The following is a 23127-nucleotide window of genomic DNA, read 5'->3' as shown; positions in this document are numbered from 1 at the left end:
GAAGCAGGAATAGACACAGGAACTGAAGGAACAGGAGCGACAGGAAAAGAAGCAACAGGGACAGATGTAGAAGCGGGAGTAGGAATGGAACGCACAACAGAAACAGACTGTGGACGACAAAGGTGCCGGGAGGGAGGGTGGGGAGTATAAAAATGCAAAACAAATCAGGCCAGGGACAAAGGGACAGGAACAAAGACAGACACGGGCACCGGAATGGACACACAGATGGGCGCAGGGACCGAAACAAAGGGAGACACAAGAACCAGAACGGGCACAGGGACTGACAACACAACAGGAGCAAAAACAAAACTAGGCAATGGAGAAGGCAAAATCAACGGGGCAGTAAGAGCAGGCAACAACAGAGACATAGGAGACATATGGGGAATAGGAGACACAGGCTGTGGTGGGACGGGCAGAGAACATGAAGCCTCTGACTAAGGAGGCAGACTTGGAGGAGACCGGTAACTTGGCAGTGGCAGCCTTTTGGGGCACAGGAGTGCTTCGAGGAGTGACCACTGGGACAGGCCTGGCACGAGGCACAGGGACATGTGAAGTGGCTTCTTCCGCTCCAGGAACAGGAATTGGCAGGTCCGTGGGCGTGGCTGTGGCATTCAGCAGTGGCAGGTCCAGAGGCACGGCGGCAGCATTCAGCAGGTCCAGGGGTCTGGGGTGATCAGCACAGGCAGGTCCAACAGGTCCAGATGCTTGGCCACAGGAACAGATGTGCTAACAGGTCGAGTGACATCCACTATGCCAAGAACTGGATCAGGACGGGCGGCGTCGCTCATGCCAGGAACCAGATCAGGACGGACGGCATGTCTCACACCAGGAACCGGATCAGGACAGGCGGAGTCTCTCGTGCCAGGAACCTGATCAGGACAGGCAGAGTCTCATGTAGGTAATATGTGAGTGCCGTTGTGTTCTTCATTTGTTAATAAATGTCTGTTTATGTCGATGGAGTCTGTGCATCCTGCTCTTCGCCCTGTGGCACTTGGGCCATTACAGAATAACCAGTCACTACAGGACTCCTACTCCTTTGACGTTAAATGGACCTTCTAGAGGGAAGTGCATTTTCCAAGCTGCTGCTGGGATCCCTGGATAATGGGAGGAGGATCACAACCAGTGTTTGCGGCGGAGGGGAATGCCCCCTGGAATTTCTTGGGAGGACCTAGCGCTACCGAGCAAGGACCACTGAGGACCATGGTGAAGGTGGTTTGGTGGAGCCGGAGTGGTCCCTGGTTAGCGAGGATAAAGCCCAGGTTCTTCCTCTTCTATGGACATGCCAGGAATTTTGGATGGGTCCTCCCAGAGCCCAGGAGGTGGACTGTCTCAGGCGCGCTCCTAGGACAGCTGACAAAAGGAGGACCATGAAGTCTGTCACAGACTGCTCCTCTTTCCACTAGTCACATGGTTTGACCCGCTGTGTGCAGTGGGAAGTCATTGTAATTCTCTCATTTGTAACCATGCCTTCATTGTTAGCAAACACCTGCACATGGTTTAGTGTTGTTTGTCTATATGTATTTAAACCCCTGCTGGTGTGTGCAGTATTGTCAGTTATTATTCATGTTGCCTTGGCTTGTGTTCATGTTCACATTGTCAATGTTACAAGTATTTGCATCCATGTTCACCATTTACGTAATATGTGAGTGCCATCATAGATGACAACAGTAGATGTTGGTGTTGGGGGTCTATCCTGATAAAATCTGCTGTATCTCACATAAATATATAGATATTTATGATGCTTAATAACATGCTAATGATAGACATGACAGCAGTGGATGTTAGTGATGCAGCCCTACCTTGCTAAAAAAAATTGTATCTTGTATTATGTACATTTGTTAAATTGTTTTATTACAGATATAGCAGGTGATGTAAAGAACAGAGGATGAGCTGTAATCTAATCAACAGTGATAAGATCTGTGTAGCTGTAGTCTAATTACAGCATCATTGACACACATGCATGAATCTGTTGTGGTGGAGATGTATGAGACATGCAACACTGCACTGCTGTAGAGGAGGAGGAGAAGGCAACTCACTGTCTCTGTGTTTGAGACTAGTAGTCATATTCTAAATAAGGATCAGAATGACAATAATGTTCAAGTTCAAGTTTGGTTTATTTGTCACATACATAGTCATACACAGTATAACTCGCAGTGAAATGGTTGAGAGTGCTCTGTCCAAACTGAGGAAAAAGAAAACGGGTGCATAGAGAAAGATATATTCTATATATGTATAAAAATATATTAAGAATGTATGTACAATATATGTATATTATGTTTATATACACAATGTACAATGTATATGGTTGTGTGTATATATATGTACACAATGTACAGAATGTACAGCTCAATTTTGTAAAATGGCATATTTACAGTTTTTATGTTACATGGTGGTAATAGAATATCTATCTATATATATATATATATATATATATATATATATATATATATATATATATATATATATATATATATATATATATATACGGTTATGCTACATGGTGGTGGTGGTCCCCACAGTTTACCAGTTTCCCTGATTCAGGGCCCAAATGGCCTGTGGGAAGAAGCTCCTCTTCAGTTTCTCTGTCTTGGTCTTCAGGGAGCAAAAGCGCCTCCCTGACCTCAACAGAGAGAAAAGCCTATTGTTGGGATGGGTCGGGTCCTTCACAATCCTCCTGGCCTTGGTCTGGCACTGCTAGTAGTAGATGGTCTGCAGGTCAGGAGGTTTCGTGTGAGTGATGCGCTCTGCTGAACGCACTACCCTTTGGAGTGCTTGTCTGTCCTGCTTGGTGCTATTCCCAAACCAGACTGTGATGTTCCCCGTGAGGATGCTCTCGATAGTGCAGGTGTAGAAGTTCCGCAGTACCTTGGAGGGCAGTCTGAAGTCTCTTAGGCGTCTGAGGTGGTAAAGACGCTGACGAGCCTTCTTTGCCAGGGAGTTGGTATGGCAGGATCAGGACAGGTCCTGCGAGATGTGAACACCAAGGTACCTGAAACTATTTACTCTCTCCACCGTGGTTCCACTGATCCTCACTGGTTGGTAGTGCCGCTCCTACTTCTTGCTGCAATCTACGATCAGCTCCTTTGTCTTACTGACGTTTAGGAGGAGATTATTTTCCTGGCACCAATTTTCCAGGTGTTTAATCTCCTCCAGGTAGGCCCTCTCGTCAGTGTCCGAGATCAGGCTTATGACAATGGTGTCGTCAGCAAACTTGACAATGATGGTGGAGCTGGAAGTGGCTGTGCAGTCGTAGGTGTACAGTGAGTAGAGCAGGGGGCTTAGGACACAACCCTGAGGAGCTCCAATGCTGAGGGGATGATAGTGTTGAATGCTGAACTGTAGTTGACAAACAGCATTTTAACATAATTTCCTCTCCTTTCGTCCAGGTGGGTCAGTGCGGTGTGGAGCAGATGTGCAATTGCATCATCAGTGGAGTGGTTGTGGCGGTATGCAAACTGCAGTGGGTTCATGGAGGCTGAAAGTGAAGATGTGATGAAGTCTCTGACTAGCTTTTCAAAGCACTTCATCACGACTGATGTAAGGGCAACAGGGCGGTAGTCATTGAGGTCGGAGGGTCGAGGTTTCTTCGGGATGGGGACGATGGTGGATCGCTTGAATGTTCACTAAACGTTCATTCAGACAGCGACATGATGCTGAAGAGCTGAATTATGCTGCCATTCATTTCAATGAGAGGAAAACCAAAAGGCAGGTGAAGAGAGGACAGCCTGAAGACAGTGTGACTGTCTGCACTGGTGACGCTGCCTTCTTGCCTTTACGAGTCTCTGATTTGGGGCTGTGAGCCTTCGAGTGTCCTCATCTGATGGCACCTCACTGCAAACTCCATTGGGCAGCCTACTTGTTCTGGAGTGGCACCACCAGGGCGAAGCCTTGGGTGGTACCTTGGGTGCCGGAGGGCCCATAATGAACGTTTATTGTGATACAAAAGACAACTACGTGGTTAGCAGGCTAATTGGGTTTAGACATTGACAACACCTATACTCAGACACGAGACTTATGTACATGTATACTAACGACACACAATAACTAGCTGGTGTGAAACACAGGGAGGGCCATATGGACCAACATACACACACACACACACACACACACACACACACACACACACACACACACACACACACACACACAGGGAGACATTTGGAGGAGGGGCAGTACCGTGACAGCAAGACACAAGTGCATATTTGTAGTCTTTTTATTCTCCGTGATAAATAAACACAAGCACAAAGGTGAGTTGGCAAAAAATCTAAAAATAAGGGCAAAAATACTTGCAAGGAAACAATGCACAGCACTGGACTAGTGGTCCTGTGGGCTTTAAATAGAGGGAGAAACAAAAAGGTTTACAGAAAACAGGTACATGTAATCAATACTTAGGGGATTGGAAATGGTGGACGTTTTGTGTTTGAGTTTCTGTGATAGTAGGCAAGGACCTCTGGCTGGGTGCCTAATATAACCCCCCCCCCCAACAAAGGTCTTGTTGGCCTCTGAAGAGCGGGGCCCGCCTGGCCGACAAAAATCTGGTTTGGATGGATGTGGCTGACAGGATGTCAGATGCAGGCACCCAGCTTTCCATGCTGGGTGCTTCCAGGTTTCTGGGTGCTCATAGCAATAGAGGCACAGGAAGTTTCATAACTCCTGGTTAGCTCTCTCCAATGGCCCCTTGGCGTTCGGGTCATAGTCTGAAGTCAACCTCACCATTACCCTAAGCTTCCCCAGGAACTCCTGCCACATCCAGAAGGTGAATGGAACTCTCTGATCTCCGGTCTTCTGTCAGCCTGAACTGTCAGAAAGTGTGGTGGAAGAGCAGCTTGCCTGTTTTGAGTGCAGTAGAACAAACTGCACCATCTTCGACAAGGGATTGCCGATCACAAAGACCACTTTATTGCCCTCAGAGACCAGGAGATCTGTGACAGAACCAACTGCCAGGTGAGACCAGGTGTGATGTGATGTAGGAAGGGTGTGCAACTTACCAAAAGGTTTTGTGAGAGGTGTTTTGCTGCACTGCACATTCAGCACAAAAGGTCCCTGTCATTGCTAGCCACTAATATTGTGAAGTCAGATGTGGGTGTACCTTGTGTGTCCTAAGCCAAGGGAGCTGTGTATCCAGGTGATGAGTGCTATGCCACTTCACAGACAGGTGTAGAGCTAGTGTGGAGGGCAGTGAGGGTCAGGGTCCGCTGGTCAAGGTCCCTGCTGACAGCCCCAATGAAACAGGAAGGAGGAAGGATTGACTCTTGGTTGTTGGGACATGCCTTGGCACTGGACTAACAGGAGAGTGCATCCGCCTTCACATCCTTCGATTCGAGTCTGCAGGTCACCTGAAACACAAACCAGGAAGAGAAAATAGACCATCGAGCCTGCCTGAAGTTCAGCCGCTTGGTGATTTGAGGTCCTCCTGGTTCTTGTGGTCCATGATCACTGTGAAGGGGTGCAGTGCTCCCTCTAGCCAGTGCGACTTCAGACATCTGCACTGTTCATTCATAACTAACACAATTACTCATAGTTCAAAATGAATTACCATCATACAGTTAAGTTCTGAGAACAGAAAATAAATGCCAAAATGTTTCTTTACACAGTAAGTGCTCATTTCAGGTACATTCCTATAATACCATTTTCATAACAATGACTTTACACCTGATAATATCCCTGATATTATCTGTTTATTTAGATATATTTCCCTGTATTAGACTGAGGAGACTGGACCGATGTTCAGTTAAGCTTCTTGAAAGCATCAGGTAGCATCAATGTGTCTAACTACACCAATAAAGTAAACCACTCAGATTTGTCACAGATTTGTCAAATCTGTCATGAGTTATCAGTTGCTTCTTTGTCACAAGCACAGAACCAACATCAGTTTAATTTTCTGTTTAGCTACTGTCTGAGATAGAAAACATTGCGTTTCTGCTCACACATGTCAGGATCTACTGTAGGGGTGCACATCTCTGGTCCTGTAAGACACTCAAGACTGGATGAAACCTTAGTTTTTAAAAAAAAGACTTTGTGGTCACTGAATATACACTTCAAAATATATACTTTTTTTTCTAAAATATGTTAATGCTTAGCAGCACAAAATACTCAAATTAAAAAAAAAGTGCTACAGTAATGGATGACCAATAAGATGGGAGCTGAAGTATTAACCTTGTACTAAGAGACACAAGAAAATATCTGTAAAAATGTTTAATAACACAATGCAATATTAAACATTTTTTTTTTTAAATAATGTGAATAGATGAGAGGAAAAATACAAAATTAAAAAAAAATTAACAGCCTTTGAAAATGTATTTTTACTACTTAAGGATTTGTGAGTAGCAATTTGTAATTTTGTGGTTTGCACAAGCACCTAAAACCAATCACAGTAAAACAGAAAATATATTGATAAGGAAATTGCAACCAATTACATAGCAAAAGAACGTAACACTAAATATGTATAAAATGTGATACTTTTTTATGTAAGGACCATATTCTTTTTAAAAATGTTGCATGCTTTAGAAAATGCGATTATAACATAATATAAAAATGTATAAATGATAATACTTTATACTGTACTTTATACTGTTACTGTACTTTCTATTGTTTAATTACTAATCAATATATTATTTGCTTTGGACTAAATTTGGTTCACATTTTTTCTTTGTTAATCTGATTAAGTCTCAGTTTACAGGTCCGGTTAAGACTACGGAGTTTGCAAAACATTGCTGCATCTCAAATGACAAAATCATGACTTTTCCATACTTTACTAAAACATCCTAACAATGCACTTTCATAGATGGCACACAACTTAATCTTCTCATCATTCTACACCAGCAATCTGGGACTTCAAAACATTGTGGATAATCTTTATCAGTCGCCCAGTTCTGAGTTCTCAAAGATGAATGTGGCACAACCAACAGAAACACAACATACCTTAAATATCAGAAAGCAGATGAACAGGGGAATAATGACTTAGAGATTACAGTGTTACACAGCACCTCCTTTACAACACTGAATATGCCAGTAAAGAAATAATGTATCCAGACTTCATTTAGGATTATAGAAGGGAAGAGCGCTAATAATCTAGATGATAGTCAGTAAGAGCTGAACTTTTCACTTCAGAGTACATGCGGTCTTCAGGCTGTCCTCTCTTCACCTGCGCTCTTTTGGTTTTCCTCTCATTGAAATGAATGGCAGCATAATTAAGCTCTTCAGCATCATGTGGCTGTGAGAATGATTAACAATGTTTAGTGAACATTACTGTCATTCTTATTTAGAATATGACTATTAGTCTGAAACACAGAGACAGTGAGTTGCCTTCTCCTCCTCCTCTACAGCAGTGCAGTGTTGCATGTCTCATATATCTCCACCACAACAGATTCATGCATGTGTCAATGATGCTGTAATTAGACTACAGATATAAACTATATCAGCACCACAGATATGAAACAGAGGAAGCTGAGCAGAGACAGAAACATTCTTAGCAAAATATGTCATAGATTTAAATGTATAAATGGCATTAAATTGCCATTGTACATAAATGTACCTAATACGAGATAGAGTAGATTTTATCAAGGTAGGGCAGCATCACTAACGTCTACCTCTGTCATATCTATGATTAGCATGCTGCTAAGCATCATAACTATTTCCATATTTAAGTATGAGTTTTAATGTCAGCTGACATCCCACAGCCCACATCCAAGATGAAGACCTTAAACCTGGAGAAATAATTTTACTAATAATGACACAAAAGTGCCACAAGTTGTACCTCATTGGTGTTTTTCTCCGTCACACTACTTTGTGGAGATCTTGCTGTTGTTGGGGAAAATACAATATTAGTTGTAAATGCATCAGGAAACATGACCTCTGTGCAAAAATTATTGCTGATTTTTTATCAATATTTTCAATTTTTCCTAAAGATAAAAAAAAAATGTATGAAGTTATGAATTAGAATACATTGAGCCCCCTGCAATTTATGAAAATTTACCATTGCTGTGTTCAGAAAGTTTCATCTTACAAATGATTATGGCTTGAGCAATGATAACAGCCACAAACACTCCCAGCACTGCTCCAAGACAGATCACTACAGGAATCACAGGCTTTACTGCAGAACAATCTTTATAAAATAATCTAATATACAAATTAGAGTAAAAAGTGTGTGGTATCCGACCATAATATCAGATGCTAATCACACAGCTATAAAGAACACTGCTCCTAGGAAGATCACTACATAACTTTAAGATTTTTTACATTTCATCCTGAGCACCCTATTATGCCATCATTGTGTCAGACATTAAGTAAACAGCGCTGCTATGAATTATAATGAAGAGGTAAAAGTATAAATGAACAAAGATTAAGTTTAGTCCGTCAACACAGACTGTTTCCCTGTATACACAAATGTGTGTGTGTGTGTGTGTGTGTGTGTGTGTGTGTGTGTGTGTGTGTGTGTTTGTGTTTGTGTTTGTGTGTGTGTGTGTGTGTGTGTGTGTGTGTGTGTGTGTGTGTGTGAAAGAGAGAGAGAGAGAGAGAGAGAGAGAGAGAGAGAGAGAGAGAGAGAGCGAGCGAGCAAGCATTCTTCTGGTCAAGGACATTAAGGCTCAAGTAAGCAATTGCTTGGGGAATAAACTAATGCTGAATTTTGATGCAGTGATGTGTATAAACCTTGATATACTGGGAATTATAAAAATACTGTAAGATCTTAGTTTATCTTGATGTCTTTCACATGGTCATGCTAGATTTTTATGAGAAAGGCAGTTCATTTATAAAATACTTGTGGCTGTTATAAAGAACCTCGAAGAGCAAGTTTCTATGATGATCACATTATTTAAAGCAAAGAGGCACAAACATACTTGCTTGACTGGGATGTTTTTGGGGTTCCTGACCCATTTCCACTACTGGTAGGCTCTATTGGGTTTAACTCTGTGTGTTTTGTTCAATAAAATGCACACAGTGTCTGCTTTTAGTTCATCTTGGTTTCCCTCACATGTTTAAACAAGTGTGCTCCTAAAGGTTCTATAAAAAATATAGGTCTCTGATAGCACTTTGCACTCCACAGACTGTAAAAAGCATTGTATTTATACAGAACAAAGACATTTAATTTTCTAATTCATAAAATAACTGTAGCTTTGACATTAAGATTAGAAGTGCTCGGTGTTTGGTAATAGTGTAGTTTTAAATGTTAAGAAGTTAAAAAGAAATTATTTATTTACCTGTCACATTGGTCAACATAGCAGATTAAAACTTAATCATTTTTCCATCTGTCCCTCCACAGAAATATGTTCCCTTATAATCTTCAGTAAGATTTAAAATAGTCAAAGAGTTCGTGGTGTCATTCCAAATAATTTTGAATGTGGAATTGCTGAATGGAGATGAAAGTATGGCCAATTAATTTTTTTAACACTTCTCCTACTTGTTGAGGCTCCTGGTTCAGTCTATGCCTGGTTTCAGTCTTTGCACATGCAAGGTGTGTTATCAAGTTTTGCTGTAAATGTGCAGTTAAGAGTGATATTTTCTCCAGGTTGCCTCAGGACTTCTCAATTAGCAAGGTTTGTAGTTTGAACAGGACATAAAAATGAAACAGAGTCAGACCAATAAGGAAAAATGTGGAAAAAAATGTAATCCAATAAATACTGAATATTAATCCAACAACAAAGTACAGTAACACGTAATTATGAACACTATTAAAGATTTGGAACTGTACATGTCTTGTAGCTCAAAAATATAAGTATCCAGACTGGTATCATCATTGCACCATAACACTCAGACCTCAGAGGTGACGCTTTGAAAAGAAGCAACTGACAAACTAACTAAACTTCATGAACATTCAGGTCTCATGACTGAAGATCTCATTGGCTGGCAAAAGTCACATGGTCCTGTGGCTTGTTTGGTGACTATCAGCACCTGATCTCTTGTAAAACATGTTTACACCAAACATCCATGAACTTTATTTTATGTGACTTTGAATTTCAAACATGTTACAGACAGGCAACTGTAGTGTTAGGAGTCTTGCCCAAGGACTCTTATTGATACAGCATAGAGCACTTGACCCAGTGAGGTTTGAACCCCAGTTAGCCAACAAGAAAGTAATTGTTGTTGCCTACTACACTATACCACAAAAGACAGAGTAAAAAAGGACATGAAAATCTTGCTTTCAGTCTTGTTTGCAAAATTGCTCAGAAGGTTTATTTATTATTATTATTATTTTTTATTATTATTATTATTATTATTATTATTATTATTATTATTATTATTATTCAGTTTTCTTTCTTTCCACAGCTGAGATTGATAATGTTAGTGTTAGAGTGGACTTTTTTATAGCCAGTAGCAGAGTCACTCAAAAACCAAACCATGCCAGATGGTATGTGATTGGCTAATGCTGTAACACAGTGGGGTTCACTATTTTATGGAACACTATTGAAAAGTGTATGACAACAATCAGAGTATCTTAAAAAGATTTTATTACATATGTTGTCTCATATAAAGTAAAAGACAAAACAAGAATAATATTCTGAGATTATGAACTGTGGAAATCTATGTTAGGATTATGAGCTATAGAAGACTTTGTTAATATTATGAACTGTAGAAGTCTGTGTTAAGATTATGAACTGTAGAAGTATTTGTTAGATCTATTTTGTTGGTCCCATCTGTAACTCCACAACATCTTGGCTTGTGGAATTTTGTTTTAGAATCTGTAAACTAGCAGCAGCTGTGAAGGAATTATCAGAAGTATCTGAAAGGACTAATCAGTGGTTGTGGATGAGGAGAGAGAAGGTTAGTTGGGTAAATAAATAAAGGTGGAATGGCTGAGGTGTTCAGATGTTGTTTAGAGCAACATTTTCCCAAAACTTAGCAGATACAATTACTGTGTCAGAAACATATGCTGTGGAAAGTATTAAAAACGGTCTAAAAAATTTAATCAGATCTACATTAATAACGGGGATGAGAAATTAAATATTACTAATTCAATATAAACAAAAATGATAAATTGAGTTCTTGAGGGAAAGAGGAAGGTGTCACAGTATGGCCCCTCCCCCCGAACGTCTCTTTGTGTGGGTGTGTGTTCGTCAATGTGACCACGCCCTCCCTGCGTCTCACACCTGCTCCTCATTGTGTCATTAGTATACGTGTATAAATGGTTATCGTTTATATGTCTGTAGTGTTTGAACCCAATAGTCTGCATGATATGTCGAATATGTTATATGTGTATTCTTGTTTATGCGGCTCGTCTTCGCATCCTGCTGAACCACCTCGTCACAGAACCACCGACCGACGAAGGACGCCTGGGAGAGAAAGTAAACAAAGGAAGGGTAGGAAAGGACAGAAACGCCCTCCCACAGCCCTCGCAGGGAAGCCCTCCATATTCCTGGGAACACTCCTGACTCCCACAGCAGGGGAGAGTGCCACTGGGGGAGTTGGGGGGTGCCCTGGGTGTGGTCCAGGTACGGACCTGATGGGGTCGTACAGACCCACGTCAGCCTAACGGGACTAGTACAATGATGATCCCCCGATGGAGGTGGAGGAGGTCCTCTATGGGGATTCATTCACGGCATGTGACATTCAATCTGTCATCTCCGGGAACGACGAGCCTCCGGCATCTATGATACCGCCCAAGGCTCTGCCCAGGAGTTATCGCCTAGGCTCAAGCAAGCCAGCCCACACAACATACCTACAGGTGACCTCATTCGAGGAGGAAACTCCCTTCGGTAGGGCTCACAACCCCGGAGCCCATGCACCAGTACCGAAACTGGGAGTGTGTACATTCCTTTGAGTATTGGTTTCCTCGAAAGACCCTGCCTCTAATAAATTGTCACTGCCAAGAATCACTGAATCAGCAATGACACCACTGACTCTTTCATATATGAGGTATCAAGGCATGTGTAACATTTTCTGGCAGCAGTGAGACTAAAACATTATATTGTGCTTTATGAGATGTACACTATTCACAACCTCTGGGCAAATAAAAAGAAACTATTAAAGAAAAACAATGTTGAACAACATCATAACTATGTGTATACTAATCATTAAATGTGAGCATCACTTCTAAATGTGATTGGGGCCTGATATGCTGTTGGTTAGTCTTGCTACTCTATAGGAAATAGAAGTGCGGATAATGATCTCTCACCCGAAACAGGGTGGTGGAGGGGTGCTGGTTGGTTTATATTTGACCAGAGGTGCTCCACTCAAACCACTGAATTCTATCAACTTATTGAGCCTCACATAGTGCTGCCTGAAAACTTAAATAAACCTGACACTGAGTTCTATCACCTTATTGGGAGAACGCAGTTTTAGACCTTGTGGTCACTGTGAATAGAGACATAGGAAAAAAAACACAAGTTTAGACTAATAGTGTCTGATAATACCCTTCCTATAGGCAAATACAGTGGTGAAACTTGCTCAGTGTCATGAAATACATACAAAAAGAAAACAGTGCTACAATAATACAGTTCCAGTAACATGGGAGCTCCTATATTAGCCTTGTACTAGCAGACACCAAAATGGCTGTAAATGACAGATACCCAAAAATTCTGCAAAAACACTAAAGACCCATAAGAATAAAAAATAGTAAGCGCACTTACAAGGAGATTGAAACACAGCAACATAATCCGCCTAAATAATCTTGTCTGTGTAATATAGATATTACATTATGAAGACACTTCATAACTCTCCTCCTGACAAATGTGTTTTTAAATCTTGAGTGCTTCAGGCTCACAAACCTTAGAGCTGTCACAGCTCTGTGTGCAGGGCTCCCAGCAAGAGAGTCATGCACATTTACTCACACACACACACACACACACACACACACACACGCACACACGCACACACGCACACACGCACACACGCACACACACACACACACACACACACACACACACACACACACACACACACACACACACGTAAGTATAAGTAAATAACATGAGTCTCATCCACGTTTCTAGCAGTCCTACTCTGGGTTGGATGAGTGTAGATGTGTTTAAAAGCTATATGGCACAGAAACAAACCAGGAAAAGTCCCCCAGTCAGAATAGAGCTTCTCTTTTTTGGGAGGGCAGGCACAAAAGGGGAAGTGGTCAGGATGTAGAAGGAGCCACAGCCACTAAAAGTAACTGTGAAATACACTACAAATTTGTCCAAACTCTTTATGGAAAAGGTACGGCTTCTCAATGGTCAAAGGTTAACAGAGCCCAAATGACCTCTGGTGGCCAAACAGAGTATAAGGGGGAAAAAAAAGACAGAACAGGATCTTGTAAGTTTTGATGGCCAATGAGATTTTAACTTATGAGGCATAACATAAAATGGGCCTTTTGTTAGTTGTGTCCTAGCAATTATTCTGATTTCCAAGATATATCTTTTCATTTTTCACTGACAGCTTCATCCTGGTTCCTTAGGTTATAATTCCACAACACATGTAAGTTATTTTCTTCAGCCACACCCAGCCCCACTGACACCATTAATGTGTGATCAGTGCCACTAGTTCCATGTGAGCTTTACACTCTAAACCTCCGGCAAACACAGAGTTACTCTACGTACATTTACACACTGTACTGCCCCCATGCAGCCAAACACTTCATAAATTATAAAATTCATCACTGGTCTCCCCAGAGACTAAAGTCATACCCAGCCACACTGACACTGTTAATGTCTATTCAGTGCTGACTGTTTCATATAGATCTGATGAACTACACCACCAAGTATTCCCCAACACAGCAGTTCCATGCTGGTCTCCACAGTGACTAAGGCGATGTGCAGCCTCATTAGTACATTTAATGCATGTTCAGTGGCACTGGTTGCATTTGCATTATGCATTTCCCTGTCTAGCCTGTACTCTCCTCACCCACAACCACTGACTAGTCCTTTTAGCTACTTCCTATAATTCCTTCACAGCTACATTTAGTTTAAAAATCCTAAAACCAAGTTCTATAAGGAAAGATGTGGCAGTGAGATGTTGCAAACATGACCAACAAAACTGACATTCCATAGACTTCCACAATTCATAATCCAAGAAAATGGCTCTTGCTGTTTTGTGTCTTTACAATTAAATATGAGACACACTAAAACACTTTATAAAATGAACTAGAACCTTTCTGAGCTACACTGACTGTTCTCATACACTTTTCAATATTGTACCATAAAATATTGAGCACCACTGTGGTACAGCATTATCCAATCATGTTCCACCAGGCCCATAAATGCCCAAAAGAATCTGCACTCAAATAATCTGAACTGTATAAAAAAGATAAATAAATAATAATACTAAAAAAAGATTTAGAGCAAATTTAAATACTATAAACATTACTGTCCAATCACCCCTTTCTTTGAGTGGTGCTCTGATACTTTAACTTACATGGATGTTGGTCTCAACATGTTTTAAAGAGATCAGACACTGCAGGTGGCCAAACAAGGTTGTAAGAATACAGAATACAGTTGTAAGAATAAATACATCTGTTACTGTACTTTATGATGTTGGATAAATAATCAATATACATGATTTGCTTTGGATAAACTTTTATCCACATATTTTTTATTATTGACTTGTTTTAATTTTATTGGTCCTATTCAAATTACAAATGCTGCTAAACAAGCAGTCATAAATGTACCTGGGAAAAATATTACTCTTAACTGCAAATTGAAAGTGATATCCAGTGATGCTGTTTACCTTTGGTACAAGCAAAGACTGAACCAGGAGCCTCAGCAAGTAGGAAGAATGAAAACAAATAAACTGGCCATACTTTCCTCTTCATTCAACAACTCCAGATTTACAATGACATGGAATAATAGCACAAACGTTTTGACTATTCAAAATTCTACGACACATGATGAAGGAACTTATTTCTGTGGAATACCAAATGCAACAACGGTTCACTTTTCCTCTGCTACCTTTGACTGTGTAACAGGTAATTAAATGTTTTATTTTAAACTTCTTAACACTGGATTATAACTAAAGCACCAAGCACTTGTTCTTTTAATGTCAAAGCTATAGATGTTTTATGAAGAAGAGAATTAAAATCCTGAATAAACACAAATAAATTTCAGTCTATAAAGTGCAAAGTTACATAAGATACACATTTTATAAAAGCACCTGCTAATTCTTCAGTTGTGAAGTTGTGAAGGAACTCAAGATAAACTAAGAGCTGACACTGTTTGTGTTTTATTGACGAGGATAAAAAAAAACAAACTAACAGAGTCTGATTGTGCAGGACACTGCAGGTTGGATTCCTCAAAAACAGAGCTGTCAAGCAAGTATCTTTGTGTCTTTTTTATTTAAATAAAATGATTATCAAGGTTTTTTTTTTTAATATCATTCAAGTTTCTGTAAGATAGTCGCAAGTCACAAAAATCTATCCTCCGAATATCAAGAAGAAAAACTAAGATTGTACAGTATTTGTATTATATTCATCAGCCTATCAAGAGTAATCCACATCAGTGTATCAAATTTTAGCATTAGAGTCAGTTCCCCAAGGAATTGTCAACTCAAGGCTCATATTGTTGAAGAATTCTTTGAAAAAATAAAAATAACAAAATTATATATAAAACACATTAATTTCACTTTAATTTTATATTCAACTTAATGTTTATAAAAATTATTTTACACTAAATCTTGTAGTGATCTGTCTTGGAGCAGTGCTGGGAGTGTGTGCGGCTGTTATCATTGCTCAAGCTATAATCATTTGCAAGATGAAAAACTGTACACGGCAATGGTAAGTGTTCATAAAGGGTAGGGGGCTCAACCTATTCTAATCCATGACTTCATACTGTTTTTATCTTTAAGAAATATAGAAATTATTGACAAGAATTTTGCAACAAAACTGGCATACATGTAATTTTCTCGGATCCAATAACATTTAATTCTGTATTCTTTCCTTAACCACAGCCAGACCTCAACAAGGTAGTGACAAGATAAATAAAAGAGTATGAGAAAGTAATAATAATATACACACACTCTGGACTATACTTGCACACAGTATATATTTTATTTTATGTACTGAACTGAACGCTAAACTGGCCTGTACTCATACAGGCCAGAATCTCACATGGGTGTACTCATTTTCTTGATGCCCTGTTTTCTGCATCTTGTCCTCATAGACCTGTAATGCAGCATAACAGAACTCTTTAGTATTGGGATCCTTTTCACACAAACAAGGGAAGTTGTGTTGCAGCTCCATAGGTAACAAAGAAAAAAAAGTGCAACTCAGCTTGGTGAATTTGGTTCAATTAAAACTGATCCAGGTACAGTGAAACAAGCATATAGTAACATACCTGACCTTGTGGTCTTTCTCCCTCTTTGATGTTGTCTGACTGAGATGGTTTGCCTTGAAATTCATGAAAAAGGGAACACATGTCAGATATTCAACCAAGTGATAATAAATCACTGACAGTTTTGTTGACCTGAATTAATGCAGCTCTTCCTTGTCCAGCTGCTGGAGCAAACAGTGAGATCTCAGACTACAGACACAGCCAGTGCCAGACCCATGCTAATGACCAGCACACCATGGTGGTAGTGAATGTCTACAGTATGGAACAGACATGCATAATGAAATGTTGTACAAATGTTTAGGAAGTTTTAAAGGAAAGACTACAGACAAAATAATCTATCATAGATTTTAGAACTGGGGAGGGTGAGATGTAGAGCAGGATACAAGTGTGAGTCAGGGGGTTTTAGGGAAAACAAAACAACACTGTAAAACACACCACATGAAACACCTGGAGATGATAATGGAGGGGGAAAGACAAAACAGGACAAGGACAGAGACACGAGGGAAACAGCATCAGAACAAATGTAGTTGGAACTGTGACAACTTGATTTATAGATAGATAGATAGATAGATAGATAGATAGATAGATAGATAGATAGATAGATAGATAGATAGATAGATAGATAGATAGATAGATAGATAGATAGATAGATAGATAGATAGATAGATAGATAGATAGATAGATAGAACTATCTATCTATCTATCTATCTATCTATCTATCTATCTATCTATCTATCTATCTATCTATCTATCTATCTATCTATCTTGTGTACTTCACTGTGATGTTTACTACAGTCTAATAGTTACCTGTAGTTTTCTTCAGGTTTATCTATCTATCTATTTCTGTACTAAAATATCATATAGAACCTTTGAAGGGTTGGCTTATGTGATAGTAATTTTATTTAAAGCAAAGAGATACAAAAATACTTGCTTGAATGGGCTGTTTTGGTGGCATCACACCTTATTCCTGCACTGTCAAGCTCTGTTTTGTTTAACTCTGTATGTGCTGGTCAATAAAATACAAAGGTGTCAGCTATTGGTTCATCTTGGTTTCCCTCACATACTTGAACAAGTGTACATCTGAAAGATTAACTTGTACTTTAATAAAACATATATCTTATAGCACTTTGCAGTCCACAGACTGTAAAAATCACTGTGTTTATACAGAACAAATGTTTTGTGCTTTAGTTGTGGTCTAATTTTAATGTTAAGAAGTTTAATATACATAATTATTATGTGTCAAAATTGTAGCACAGCAAAATGTAACCATTTGTTCATTTGTCACTCCACCAAAGTTTGTTCCATTGTCATCTTCATTAAGATTTAGAATAGTCAGAAATATTGTGCTATCAGTGCGATGAAATCATGGCCTCCTTCATGATTTTCACTGTTCCTATTTGCTGAGGCTCCTGCTGCAGTCTTTGCTTGTACCAAATGTAAAGAGTTTCACTGGATTCTGATTCAATTGTGCAGTTATGAGTGGTATTTTTTACCAGGTTCAATTTGGACGGCTCATTTATCAGTCATTATGCACTGAACAGGACCTATAAAATGAAACTGCGTCAAAACAGTAAAGAAAAAATTTGGACTTTTATTTTCCCCAAAGCAATTAATTTATATCAATTATTAATTCCACATCAGAATAAACTGTAACAAATGTAATTATAAATACTGGTAAATGCTGCTGTTCATCATTATTCATTTGTGATAGAACCAGCTGGATGGGAAAAGCGCTAGGACTACTCAAAAAGTAAGTGTAGTCAAAATACAGCTAAAGACTATGCCAAAAGAGTTGAAAAGAAAGGTTCTTAATGAAGAAAAGAAGGGTTCAAATGTAGCTTTACTGGCAGAAGGATACGGTGAGTGTTAGGTTGCTTCCATCTTGAAAATTTCAAAAACTGCGGTTCATAAGAACAAGGTCAATGTCATGGACTGCTCCTCTTCCATAAGTCACATGGTATGGCCCGCTGCGTGCAGGGGGATTCACAAGTGTATTGTGTCTTAGTTTTTGTAACCACACCCCCGGGATTGCACACACATGTATAGGGTTTAATGTTAATGTCTTGTGTGTCTATTTACACCCCTGTCTGTGTGTGCTCCCTTTGTTGGTCATTGTCACTACCTATGTCTCTTTGTGAGTCATTAATGTAAACAGTAGCTGTAGCACGTAATGTCTGTGTTTGTTCCCACCTTTTCATATTTAAGTGTATATCGTTAGTGTTAAATGTTTAATAATGTTCACTCTTGTAGTTGTATGTGAGTGCCACTTGTGTTGTCCATGTTTAATGTTAATAAATGTCTTGCACTGTCGAGGAAGTCTGTGCGTTCTGCCCCATGCCCTACGGCACTTGGGCCAGCAGCGTTAGAGTCAAGCAGCAAACACAGGGGACAAAAACAGCTACGGGCTGGCAGAGGTCGAAAACGACTCTTTACCGACCGTGATGATTGCCACCTCCTTCGAATGTCAAGTAACAACTGTAAGATCACGTCAAGTGATCTACAAAAAGAATGGCATGCAGCAGCTGGGGTGAATTGCACAGCGAGGATGGTTCAAAACAGGCTTCTGGAGGCAGGGCTGAAGTCATGCAAAGCTAGAAAAAAGCCCTTCATCAATGAGAAGCAAAAAAGAGCCAGACTGAAGTTTGCAAAAGACCATAAGGACTGGACCATGGAGAACTGGAGCAAAGTCATCTTCTCTGTGATCAAGAGGAAGATAGGTGGTCACAAGCCATCAAACAAAGCCGAGCTCCTAGAATTGCTGTGGCAAAAGTGACGTAAAGTTACCCAACAGCAATGTGAAAGACGCATGAAAGCTGTGATTAAAAATCAGGGTTATTCCATCAAATGTTGATTTCTTGACTTATCCTAAGTTGAAATATTAGTACTATGTTGTGTTGTAAATTGTTTTCTTTGCATTATTTGTGGTCAAAAATTTCTGTAACTATTTTGTTATTTTGACCATTAGTCATTTTCATAAAAAAAAAACTTACTCTAAAATATAATATTTTTATCTGAAATTTGGAAGAAATGTTGCCAAACACACACCCATCAAATGTAAAAGTAGAAAAACCAATAATCTTGTAGTGGTCTCTTATTTTTTTCAGGCGCTGTATATACGTATATGTATGAATGCGTGTGTGTGTGTCCAGTGACAGTCTGTGCTCTGTCCTAGTCTTACCCACCTCCTCTTCCCTTGCACCCAGTGTGCTACCCCAGGGGTGTGTGCAAATTGGCTGCCACTTCTCACTGGTGTGTGAGCGATTTGATTGTACAAGCTGATTTCTGTCTGTAAAGTGTCCCTGGGTTTGAGAAAGTTGCTATAGAAATGTGACTAATAATAATAATAATAACAACAACAACAATAATAATAATAATAATAATAATAATAATAATAACAATAATAATAATAATAATAATAATAATAACAATATTATTATTATTATTATTATTATTATTATTATTATTATTATATATTATATTATTATTGTTATTATTAATTTAAATGAGCCATATACCTGTAATGTTGAGCGGTAAGCGGGTGGACACAGCTGCGGAGAAGAACGAGTTTTAAGAATCAGAGTTGTTAAGACAGTACAGGGTCAAAGAGCCGACACAGAGAGTATGGCGATACATGATTACAAGACAAGGGCTCGGATAAATGAAGGCAAACAGGGGAAGCAGGCTAAAACAAGATGCTAGGAAAACTCAGGGCTAAGAAACACAAAGGCTAGGAAACACACAGGGAAAACTTGGGGATAGGATAAACACAGGCACAGAATACAATGAAACAAAACCATACAAAATAAACATGAAAACGCAATGATAAACACATTCAATCATAAATGAACAGTTAAACACTGGGCTCAAGACATGGTTTAAATACATGAACTTAATAAGACTAGAAACGAGGGCCGGAGAAAACAAAACTACGGAATGGAACTAAAAAACACGGAAACAAAGAACCTGGGAGGGACTGATCATGGCAATACCCATCTAAGCCAAATTAATCTAGGGCACTCTTAAAACATAAAAACTTAATAGCCTACACTCATTGGAATCATTTTGTATTTGCATTGTCATGATTAGCTTCTGTCTCTTGTTTTTTTTTTAAACATTCATGCATTGTTTCTGGGTGTGGACAATACTTCTTTAGCCAATAGGAGTGTACCTAAAAGGTTGCCCCCCCCCCCCCGCATAACCTTTTATTACAGTCCTAAAGCCTGAACAGGAAGGCTAACTCACTCACTTAGGCCAGACCTGTTTTAGTCACTGGTGTCTCTGCGCCCGTCTTTCAGTGGGAATTTCAGGGGGAAAATTACATTACAAAATTCAACATTTCTACCTATGCAGTCTATTTTGATGAGCATGATGGGGTAAGGCTATGGAACAGTGCCCCAGCAAACACCCTGGACTCACTCTGGACTCACATTAAATAAACCAAAGGAATACAAGATTAAATTAATTTACATCAGTCCAGCTCCAGTAGGAGGCGATGTTTACACACCAGGCAAAGCCTTAGACTGACTTCAAAATCAGACAGTGTTTTGATTGACTTATGACTCACCTACAAATATTGCAAATGTATGCTTCTATCTTGAAAATCCAAGGCTTTTATAAATATCTTAGCCAATGGCCTCAGTACTGGGCATAGTGAATTGAATATATGCACTTATTCATTAAATACATCTACCTTGTATATGTACATTTACTGTGTAGCATATGTGCTACACACATGTGTATAAACAGTTGTATAAACAGTTAAAGTTTCTAAAGAGGATCAGTCAGAGGTGAGGGCATCACATGTTCTGGTAAGTTCAGCCATATATTGTATAAGGAAGGTAATACTCTATATTACAGTATGGATTCTGGGTATTTCTGGGTTTCCTACCGGTAATAACAAATTAAAAAATCAGTATACTCACTCCTTCAATTTAAGATACCAGTGTTCCCCCCCTCCATATCCAGGAATCTCATGGTGAAGTGGTGAATTATGCAGCCTTGCAATTCCCCAAGAGGAAAGTCCAAGCTGGAAAAGGAACATCATGCCAGCGGAGTGTATGTACTCCAGTGTGTGAACTACATGTGTACTATGACACATCAGCATGAGAACCAGCAGTAAACCACAGCTACAGTGAGATGTTCTGCGAGACTAAAGCGTGTGCCGTATGTAGTTAAGACAAAGCACATATATTCTTTAGGTTTTTCCTGACACAAATCAAGATATGTCTTGTCACCAATTTATGATGCACTATATATATTATTATAGAATATATATTATTTTTATGTGAACAATACTGAAAGTGTTGCAATGTTCTGAATTGTTGCCAAATCTAAGAACTATTTTGTTTGTTGTTTATTTGTTTTGTTAAGGGAAATTCTGCATTAATCTTAAATTGGTTGCTGACAAGTATAATTAAATGTTAATAAATCACTAAAAGTATTTCAAAAACTATTTGGCTGGCAAAAGTTATAAACTCCTGCCCTCTCTTCTCAACTTATGACCATGGTTTGATGATGAATTTATAATCCACTGACTCAAACATCTTTGAGCTGTTAAGTGTGGGTCATCTTTGATAGAAATGAGATTATATAGATGAACTGGCAAATGCACTCTGTGTCTCAACAGTTGCTCTAAAGCATGAAACCTACACACACACACACACACACACACACACACACACACACACTTAGTAGAAAAGGCAGTATCAGTAATAAACATTTGTATAAAAAGAAAGAATACCCAGAGGTTCAACACTTTTAGGAATACCTGCTTTAGTAACAGGTAGATGGGGGTAAAATGTATTTGTGATGTCTTGAAAAGGCCTTTTCCTTCTGTAATAGAACTGTAACATATAACATTACACTGGAACATATGTCAACTTCTTCAGATGACTCCAATTCTTTCAATGGCATTATTTTGGGATTTCCTGTTGTTATAGTCCAAAGATAGCCACAAAAAAGAGAGCGATAGAGAGTGGGCCTTATCTACAAGAAACACATGCTCATATAATAAGACAGATCTACTAGGTTAATGTGTAGTCAGTGACACTGGGTCAAAAGCATGCTTGTGTAATCTGACAGATCTACTGGGTTAATGTGTAGTCAGTGACACTGGAATAAACACATGCTCATATAATAAGACACATCTACTAGGTTAATGTTGTGGGTTTCCAGAACCAAACAGCAAATAATGTAAGAAGCAGAAATGTATGTCACTCTAAAGCAAAACAATGCAGCTTCTTTAAGCAGATACCCAACACTAGAGAAGTACAGTAATAGTACAGTACTCTCTCTCTCTCTCTCTCTCTCTCTCTCTCTCTCTCTCTCTCTCTCTCTCTATATATATATATATATATATATATATATATATATATATATATATATATATATATATATATATATATATATAATTTATTTATTTATTTATTTATTTATTTATTTAAATATTTTTTTTATTTTTTAATTTTTATTTATTTATTTTTTAAAGTATAATTCACCTGCATGCATTGTTTTTCTTGGAGACTCTTGGTAGGAGCACAGGGTGTTGAGAAACTCTCATTTCATTGATCCGTGAGCTCTTTTATAGTCAAACCTTTATAGAGGGGCAAGCCTTATGAAGGAATGCCCACTCACTGTCCCTTCAGCTCTGCACCTCTTCTTTAAGTTCTTTAAGACAGGTTTCCAAATGACATTCCACAACGCTGAATGTACCAATAATAATGTACAGGGTACCGAACAGAGAATTTTATATAATTGACTTAGATGTCACAAATTAATGTGTAACAGCAGAGTTCAGCACTTCAGAATACACACTGTGCTCAGTCTGGTCTCCCTTCTTCTGCCCTCGTCTGGTTTTCCCATTAACGAAATGTAAGGCAGCATAATT

General features: G+C 39.1%; 1 protein-coding gene across 5 annotated transcripts; it reads right to left on the bottom strand.

The window, feature by feature from the left end:
* Nucleotides 1-6193: 6193 nt before the first annotated feature.
* LOC145651763 (uncharacterized) lies at nucleotides 6194-22507 on the bottom strand. Of its 5 annotated transcripts, XM_081699487.1 has the most exons (6): nucleotides 21164-22507; nucleotides 19757-19789; nucleotides 16250-16297; nucleotides 16019-16072; nucleotides 7757-7800; nucleotides 6194-7213 (listed from the first exon to the last, which is right to left on the bottom strand). In XM_081699487.1, exons 1-5 carry the CDS (start codon nucleotides 21343-21345, stop codon nucleotides 7782-7784), a joined length of 336 nt encoding a protein of 111 aa, XP_081555613.1. In that variant the 5' UTR covers nucleotides 21346-22507; the 3' UTR covers nucleotides 6194-7213; nucleotides 7757-7781. The 5 variants fall into 5 exon arrangements, 1 of the variants encoding a protein (XP_081555613.1); XR_014117726.1 differs by lacking the exon at nucleotides 19757-19789 and having other exon boundaries at nucleotides 16245-16297; XR_014117727.1 differs by lacking the exon at nucleotides 19757-19789.
* Nucleotides 22508-23127: the final 620 nt, after the last annotated feature.

The sequence above is a fragment of the Electrophorus electricus genome, chromosome 16 (genome assembly GCF_041902795.1).
Source record: "Electrophorus electricus isolate QZ-2024a chromosome 16, ASM4190279v1, whole genome shotgun sequence".
NCBI classification, from domain to species: domain Eukaryota; kingdom Metazoa; phylum Chordata; class Actinopteri; order Gymnotiformes; family Gymnotidae; genus Electrophorus; species Electrophorus electricus.
Note: the sequence above shows the minus strand (reverse complement) of the source record. Positions and strands in the feature narration are given on the sequence as shown.

Bases quoted from the DNA above. Each gene is read 5' to 3' on its own strand.
- LOC145651763 (XM_081699487.1), bottom strand. From the start codon at position 21,345: ATGCTGATGTGTCATAGTACACATGTAGTTCACACACTGGAGTACATA. The intron at 19,790-21,163 runs GTGAGTATACTG...TCTTCTCCGCAG, and splicing joins TGGTATCTTAAATTGAAGGA to CTGTGTCCACCCGCTTACCG. The intron at 16,073-16,249 runs GTCAGGTATGTT...GCTGCATTACAG, and splicing joins AGAGGGAGAAAGACCACAAG to GTCTATGAGGACAAGATGCA.